At 49.2% G+C, this 8,902-nt stretch overlaps 1 protein-coding gene across 1 annotated transcript; it reads right to left on the bottom strand.

The window, feature by feature from the left end:
• Window positions 1-5,578: 5,578 nt before the first annotated feature.
• Window positions 5,579-5,959, bottom strand: LOC104980440 (histone H2B type 1-like). The gene has a single exon (XM_010829136.1). The coding sequence runs from the start codon at window positions 5,957-5,959 to the stop codon at window positions 5,579-5,581; it is 381 nt and encodes a 126-aa protein (XP_010827438.1).
• Between the last annotated feature and the right edge of the window lie 2,943 nt (window positions 5,960-8,902).

Below are 8,902 nucleotides of genomic sequence, written 5' to 3'. Positions count from 1 at the left end.
AAGGGGATGACAGAGGTTGAGATGGCTGGATGGCATCACTGACTCAATGGACATGAGTCTGAGTGAACTCCGGGAGTTGGTGATGGACAGGGAGGCCTGGCGTGCTGCGATTCATGGGGTCACAAAGAGTCGGACACGACTGAGTGACTGAACTGAACTGAACTGAAGGTCACACTTCTAGTAAATAGCAGACCTGGGATTCTAAGCTAAGCAGTCTGGTTCCATTTCTGCCTTGTACACAGTTGCTACACTGAGGGACAGAATGTTCTGGAATTCCTTCAAAATGGAATTTGACTCAGTGAAGTAGGCCTGGGGAAAGAGAGGAGGGAAAGAAAGAGATGCAGACTCAAGAGGAATGAGATGCAGACTCAAGAGGAAAGAGAATGGCACAAGGAGGGATGTGGGGTCAACCATGGGAGGGGTCATGAGGTAGAGGAGAGCAGGCTGGCCAGGAAAGTAATGATCACCCTAAAACCTGGGCTGGGGACTGTCTTCAAAGAAGATAATCCCTCCATTCAATGGCCCAGGAGAAAGTAGGCAGAGAAGGGAGCTCTTGGGCAAATGGAATTATTCTAGGGACAGACACTTAACATCCAAGAGACAGTGTGATGGTAAACAGGCCATCCATCCCCATGCTGATCGGGTTCTGGGAGAGGAGGTCATGGGCAGGGAAGTGTCAGGCCGCTCATTCCTTACTGCCTGAGCACCTGGCAGGTGCCAGAAATGGGAAACTATATAAAAAGACATAGTCTTGCCTTAAGGGAGTCATAGTCCAGTCCTGGGGGGAAGAAGACAGATAAAGTAAGAAGCATAATGTCTTGATCATGAGAATGATTATGTATGAGGCAAGCTCTAAGATTTCTTCCAGAGATTCCCTGTCTCTTGAATTCACATCCTTGTGTGATCCCTTCATTTGAGCATAGGTTGGATCTATAGACTTGCTTCTAAAGAATAGAATACAGTGGTCATGATGAATGTTGCATCTGAGATTAGGTTATAAAAATACTGCGGCATGTGGCATTCCTCTCTCTGTCTCTTTGTATCACATGTGCTGAGGGAAGCAAGCTTCCATGTTGTGAGCAGACTGATGCCCCTAAGGAGTGGTGGGCAACTGAGGCCCTCTGTACAGCAACCCACGAGGAAGTGAAACCTGTCAACACCAACCACAGGGGTGAGCTTGGAAGTGGATCTGTTGGCCCTAGTTGAGCCTTGAGATGACAGCAGACCAGGCTGACTCCTCCACTCTAACTTCAAGAATGACCTTGAGCCAGAAGCACCCAGCTAAGCTGCTCCCAGAAACCCGGAGATAATAGATACTTGTCATTTTAAGCTGCTACATTTGGGGTTGTTTGTTACACAGCGATAGATAACTAATATGTGACAGCATAAAAGGCCTTTCCAGAGAAGCTTTAGAGAGGAAGTTATAGTCAAACTGAGATGTAAAGCAACAGATTTTGCCAAGCGAGAAAGGGTATAAACTGGAATAATCATAGAAACCAGAGTACACAGTCAAAATTTGAACTGGATGGTACGTAGAGTGTCTCTTAGGTGTGTTTGGGGCAAAAGTGGGAGATGAGGCCAGAAAAGTGAATAAGTGTATAACATAGGCTAAGGAGTTTCAACTACAAAATCAGATTTCCCTTCACAAATTACTGTGCAGAGATTTGGGTGGGTTATCCGAATGAGAAAGTAAAGGAAGGCCAAGAATCAGAAAAATCTTTGGAATATTGGGCCCTTTAAGCCTGTAAATTCAGCAGCCTTCACTGCAACTGATTTTCAAGGCTACAGTCCTCTCTGCCTCAGGAGTTTTATTTTATTCTTCGAATTATTCTTTATTGTCATTAATGTTATAATAAAATGTGATGTATGTAGCTTATTTCATGATTATGGGGCCCAACCAAAGACTTACTGACACTGTACACCCCCCACAGTCTCAGACATATATCTTAGGGGTCCCTTGGAACTTCTGCACTTCATGTCATAGATATGGAAAATGGAATCGGGAATAGACCCTTGCCCTCCTTCTCATAGCCTGTAAAGGGCTCCTACCCTATTTGCAGCTTAGTTGGGGTTATAATGCAGTGGTTAGTGGGAAGGTTGTAAAGTCAGAGAGGCTTGGGTTAAAATCCTGGTTTTCTGCACCATCTTAGTGAGCTTGGATAACTTAAGCCCTCTCAGTCTCAATTTCTTCACCTATAAAACATGGATTGGGGTTGTGCCAACATTACAGCTTGTGGTGTGGATTAAATGAGATGACATGGATGGAGGGGTGTGCCTGGACAGGATATCCTTGCCAGGAATATTGGTTACCATTATCCGTGATGCAACGGAAGGTTCTCTCCCACTCAATCTTATTTTCTTTGTCCTGCCTTTCCCCTGTTGCTGACCATAGAATGATTAGGCGTATGACTCATGACTCGAAGTCCTAATTACATGTTATCAGAATCCATAGACTGGATGTACTATTATCTATGGCTGTATATCAATTTACCCCAAAACGAGGTAGCTTACAATGACGCATTTATTATCACACAGTTTCTGTGGGTCAGGTATCTGGGCACAACCTAACCTTGACTTTAGGGTCTTTCAGAGGCTGTGGTCAAGGTGTTGGCCAAGGCTAGAGCCTCATATGAAGGGCTGACTGGGGAAGCATGGCTTCCCAGATCACTTCTTGCTGGCAGGGTTCATTTCTTTGAAGGCTGTTGGACTGATGGCCTTAATTCCTTGGTGACTGTTGCCTGGAGTTCACCCCCAGTTTCTTGCCATGAGGTCATTTCATCAGAGCAAGCACACAAGAGTCAGAATGAGAATGCCAGCAAGAGAGTCATGACCTTTTTTTTTTTTTGGTTATGACCTTTTGTAACCTAATCTCAGTGGTGGAATCCCACCATATCTGCCATATTCTATTGACTAAAAACAAAGGACTAGAATGTCCTGGTGGCCGAGTGGTTAAGGATCCACCTTTAATGTGGGGGACATGGGTTCCCTCCCTGCTCCAGGAAGATTCCATATGCTGCAGGGCAACTAAGCCCGTGTTCCACAACTACTGAGTCCTGAGCACCCTAGAACACATGTTCCACAACAAGAGAAGCCCATGTGCTGCAACTGGAGAGTAGACGCTGCTTGCTGCACTAGAGAAAGCCCATTCGTGCCAATGAAGACCCAGCACAGCCAAGAATAAATAAATATATTTTTTGAAGAGTTTCCACAATACTAAAAAAGAAAAAAGTGAAAGACTGGATCCAGCCCACACTCAAGAGGTGGGGATTACAGAAGGACACACATGTAACAGAAATCATCGGGGACCATGTCATGAGCTTGCCTACCATGCCAGTGGCCTAATTTGCATATATGTAAAACCTACAGCCAGATGGGTAGAAGTGCGGTTGGCATATATAGTGATATCAGCATGGTAGGATTTACAGAGGATAAAAGCTCACAGCTCAGTAACACTTGCTCCCATGGCAGGAGTCCATCTATCTCTTGCTCTCCAGACACTTGAAGACTGAGTCTCTATTCACAGACTCTGGTCCTCATTGTGATAAACACCCTCAGGTAGGGTCCTCTCCAAAGTGATGGCTGAAAGAGCTACTAGGAAAAGAGGCTGTCTCAGCACTGACCTAGGGGTTAAGTACCATGACTTTCTACCCCAGTCCCTAATCTCTCCTCTCCTCTGCCCAACTGTGTGTGGGGGTGTGCATTAATAAGAAGGGTTACTTTAGGTCGATGAGATTATTTTATACTGGGTGATCTTTTGTTATGTTGAAAAATCCTATGAAAAGTTTAAATTACTTGATGAGGCTGCTTCTGGTTGATTTCCACTTTTAATATCAAAACAAGTGGGGTGAATGTAATGAGGTTCATTATAGATCTAAGATATTTATTTATTTTTGGCTGTGCTGGGTCTTTGTGGCTACAAAGGCTTTTCTCCAGTAGCAGCGAGTAGGGGCTGCTCTGTAGTTGAGTGTGCAGACTTCTCATTGCAGTGTCTTCTCTTTTGCAGAGCATGAGCTCTAGGGTGCTCTGGCTTCAGTAGTTGCAGCTCCCAGGCTCTAGAGACTCAACAGTCATGGTGCACAGGCTTAGTTGCTCCGAGGCACATGGGATCTTCCCAGATCAGGGATCAAAACCGTGTCTCCTGCATTGGCAGGTGGATTCTTTACCACTGAGCCATCAGGGAAGCCCTCTTCTGGAGCTTTAACAATAGTCATTCTCTCCATTCAGACTCTGTGGTCACACGTCCACTTAGCCCATCAGCAGGTCTTTGAATCCCAATCCCATCAGAGCTTTAGGACCCTGTTGGGAATTTCTCTGGAGCTGGCTCAGGGGTGAAGGTTCACAGAAGGGAAGTGACCTTGGAATCCAAAGCAGGATTAGGAGAACAAGTGGAGTCCCCACCGCTCAGATGCCACATTGAGCATCCATCCCAAAGGCATCTCTCAAGAAGCTCATATTACGTCTGAGACACAAGAGGTCAGCTAAGTCCACATTCAAATTTTCATTCAGCGTCTCCTCCAGTGCTCACTGCTCTCTCAGGTATGTGTCCTTCAACTAACTATGTGGTCCTTGTCCCTGTGTGTTTACAGAATTTCATGGCCTCTGCATAACAGTCAGGAGACGTATACATTGTTGACTGCAAGTTATGAAGTATGAACTGAGATCCAGAGAGATGCAGTGACTCAGGGAGCAGGAGGCTGAGCCAGGGCTGGAATTCCAGTCCATGACACTCCAAATGCTAAGTGAAAGTGAAAACGGAAGCTGTTCAGTTGTGTCCGACTCTTGGTGACCCCACGGACTGTAGCTTACCAGGTTCCTCTGTCCATGGGGTTTACCAGGCAAGAATACTGGAGTTGGTTGCCATTTCCTTCTCCAGGGGATCTTCCTGACCCAGGGATTGAAGCCGGGTCTCCTGCATTATAGGCAGACACTTTACTGTCTGAGCCACCAGGGAAGTCCAAATTCTAGGAAATTTCCAAAAGAGAGCTCAGGACCAGCTTCCAAGAGCCAGGACTTCTAATGAGTCCTAATCATGGAGGATAGTGTCCACATCTGTCGTCCCTGGAGATGCCTCTAATAAATGAGGATCTAGAGACCCCCTCCCACCCTGGCCTAGCCTTAAGTCCTCCCCTCCCACAGCCCAGCCAGTGCTTATCCATCCCCCAAGCTTCAGCTTGGCGGCCACATCTCTGACATGGCCACCACACCCCAGTCCCTGAGCAGGCTCCTGCCACAACACAGATGCAAGGGGTTATAAGTGTTTGCCTCACCCCCAGAGCATGCATTCTGGAGGCTAGGAGTTGGGTACCATCGCCAGCACCTGGCAGGGTGCCTGCTACCAAACAGGCACTTGGTAAAAGTGGCTGGAGCTTAGGGGATGATGTAGCCATTTCCCAGCAGGACCTTCCAGAACTGGTTGCTTTAAGTGAAAGTGAAAGTGAAGTCACTCAGTCGTGTCCGACTCTTAGCGACCCCATGGACTACAGCCCACCAGGCCCTCCGTCTATGGGATTTTCCAGGCAGGAGTACTGGAGTGGGGTGCCATTGCCTTCTCCGTTAACAGTGGCAAGGCATATTATATTTACTTGGAGCTGGTATACTTGGTGACAGCCTTAGTGCCCTCAGACACGGCGTGCTTGGCCAGCTCCCCAGGTAGCAGCAAGCGCACGGCAGTCTGGATCTCCCTGGATGTGATAGTCGAGCGCTTGTTGTAATGCACCAGGCGCAATGCCTTGCCAGCGATGCGCTCGAAAATGTCATTGACAAAGGAGTTCATGATTCCCATGGCCTTGGACGAGATGCCGGTGTCTGGATGGACTTGCTTCAGCACCTTGTACACATACACGGAGTAGCTCTCCTCGCGGCTGTGCTTACGCTTCTTGCCGTCCTTCTTCTGGGCCTTGGTCACAGCTTTTTTATAGCCCTTTTTAGGGGCAGGAGCAGACTTAGCTGGTTCACACATGTCTATAATGACAACACCCAACTGAAATGATGCCCTGAGTTCTGTGTTCTCTCCATTACAGCACCAACCTCACTGGGTGGCCATAGAATGTTCTTTCAACTGGCCTCCTGCCTTAGTTTGTGTTCTTCCCAAAGTAGACCTTGAGGTAAAGGTCTGGGTGCAAGTCGTTTATGGGGGTGGGGACAGCAGGATGAACTGTGACTGAGGGGAGATGGTGAGCAGGGAGCAGGTTCTGGCTGTGTAACTGCAGCTCCATCCTCCTGGAGTACTGGGACAGGTGAGCTGGAACCCAGCTCAGGATTGATGGGCTGGGGTGAGGAAGCTCAGAAATGCATCAGCCAACTCCCCTTCCTCGGTGACTTCTCCTGTTCCTGGGCCACTAACTCCCCAGCACTGTCCTGCAGCCATTGGTGCACATGGAAACTGTAGATGACCTCTGGGGTAGGACAAGGGAATGTGAGAGCGAGGTGTCAAGAGAATCTGCTTACTGCTCATTGGGTGGCAAACGCTTTCATAAGACTCACAGCTGAAGCTTATTGACAGTTTGCTATGTGCCAGGCATGTGTATGATTTTATGTGTTGATAGTTTTCACGACCATGGGATTGGTACCATCAGCCCCATTTTAAAGATGGGGAAACTGAGACTCAGAGAGGCTACCTAACTTGTCCAGGCTGCTGAGTGGCAGAGCCCGGGCGTCCTTCCTGGGGATGTCTGATTTCTCAGCAGGTGCTCATTCCACCTCTAACAGTGCTTTACAGATGATGACGATTGGGTTTAAAAATGGATAACAGCAGGAATCCTGGAGACCACTAAAAAGTGCATCCTTAGGAGGTCTAGGCCTGGGGTGGCCACAGGCTGGGAGAGAGTGAAAAGGCAAAGAAGCAGGAAAGAGAAACTCCGAGCAAAGGGGCTACAGTCAGAGCCAAGCAGGAGACAGTGCATCAGGACACAGGAGGATCCGCTGGGTGCCCCAGGAAGGGCAGAGAACACCTCCAGCTGCACCTAGAGGAAACTTGCAAATCAGCAGAAAGAGGTTTGTTTTTGTTTTTAAGTGTACCAAATGGAAGGGGCAATAAAGCATCAGTGGGACCCCTAGTCATGTATGGATGTGAGAGTTGGACTATAAAGAAAGCTGAGCGCCGAAGAATTGATGCTTTTGAACTGTGGTGCTAGAGAAGACTCTTGAGAGTCCCTTGGACTGCAAGGAGATCCAACCAGTCAATCCTAAAGGAAATCAGTCCTGAATATTCACGGGAAGGACTGATGCTGAAGTTGAAACTCCAATACTTTGGCCACCTGATGTGAAGAACTGACTCATTTGAAAGACCCTGATGCTGGCAAAGATTGAAAGCAGGAGGAGAAGGGAATGACAGAGGATGAAATGGTTGGATGGCATCACCGTCTCAATGGACATGAGTTTGAGTAAATTCTGGGAGTTGGTGATGGACAGGGAGGCCTGGCGTGCTGCAGTTCATGGGTTCACAAAGAGTTGGACACGACTGAACTGAACTGAGACCCCTAGATCTGCAGCTGAAATGACTCATTTGGGGGTGGCTGCTGCTGCTGCTGCTAAGTCACTTCAGTCGTGTCCAACTCTGTGCGACCCCATAGACGGCAGGCCTGGTTTATGGGTTGCCATATATACAGGCTTGCCCTTTTTGTGGTGATGTCAGAGCTGAAAGGACCCTCTCTTATAGATCCTCTGACCAAGTCTTCATGGTTCAGATGGGAAACTGAGTGTGGCAGTAAGCAATCGCTCCCCCAGAACCACACAGCAGAACCGATGGGCAAATCCGGTTCTCACTTATGCACTGATCGTTTCCACTGACACACGCATCTTGGGAGCCTCCCAGTGAACTGTGCAAAGGGGATCAAGTCGGTTCTTCCCCCGGCCCCTGGCCTCATCACCTTCATCTGTAGACAGCGGAGAGATGCTGCCTTGCTGTGCGGGCTGTGAGGGTAAAAGGAGTTGGCAGATTCGGCAGATGTGAACCTGCCGCTGATCGCCCAGCCCCCAGTTGGTGCAGAGTTCACGTGGCACTGACCCCTAGCGCCGATGCAGCCCAACCTACAAGGGATTCTGGGCCCACAGCTGCAGCCAGTGATGTGGGGCGGGCACAGAGGACCCTCCCACCAGAAGGAGGAGCCTCTCATAAGCGCTCTGCTCCTCGCGTGCTGAGTGGCGGCCATCAGCGGGAGCTGGGAGTCAAATATCACCCCCTGGTTTGTGAGCAATGCCCAACAACGTCCCAGGAGCGAGGACTGGAGCAGAAGGGGAGAAGCAGACAAGGGCGGCCACCCTGCTGGGACAGTCAGGCAGAGAGGACCTGTAATTACCGTGGGACTCCCGGAGAGTTTCTTGGTCTCTCTGCTCCTCTGTCCCCACCTGTGAAATGCACGATGGAGTGAGATGGCTAAACTGTTGTGATTTTTGCAATCTTGGGACGTGAGGATGTGTCATTTGACTGCGTTTGGCAAAAATCTTCCTGCTGGCTGGAGGCGCATGGCTTGGAGGAAGACGGAGGTGGGTGATCAGTGGTTTGACTCAGTTCAGCTGTTGTGACCAGGTGGAATGCTGGGCGAGGCATGGATTGCCGTGGCGTGGGAGGCGTGGCCCTACCTTCTGGGAGGGAAGGGGGCTGCCGGCCACCAAAGCTAACATTGATGGGCCCTTCTGAGCACTCCGTCTGCTTGCATTCACTGCATCACCACCAGGCCTCACGGGGTAGGTAGGGGATGCCTGAGGGAATCGTGGAGGAGAAGAGGTTTGAGCGGGTCCTGGAAGGATGGGTAAGGTGGAATGCGGGTGGAAGGGCACCTGCCTTGGGGCAGATGCAAGGGAGCAGGAAGATGATTGAGCTAGGGCAAACATGGAGGGCTCCAGGGGGAGAAATCTGGCCCTGGTACTCAGTGGGAAGTGGCTGTGAACGTGGGCAGAGAGG

This window comes from Bison bison, unplaced genomic scaffold (assembly GCF_000754665.1).
Source record: "Bison bison bison isolate TAMUID 2011002044 unplaced genomic scaffold, Bison_UMD1.0 scf7180017864500, whole genome shotgun sequence".
Taxonomy (NCBI): domain Eukaryota; kingdom Metazoa; phylum Chordata; class Mammalia; order Artiodactyla; family Bovidae; genus Bison; species Bison bison.
The sequence above is the reverse complement of the archived record's forward strand: the minus strand, read 5'-3'. Positions and strand labels throughout refer to the sequence as shown.

Bases quoted from the DNA above. Each gene is read 5' to 3' on its own strand.
- LOC104980440 (XM_010829136.1), bottom strand. From the start codon at position 5,959: ATGTGTGAACCAGCTAAGTCTGCTCCTGCCCCTAAAAAGGGCTATAAA.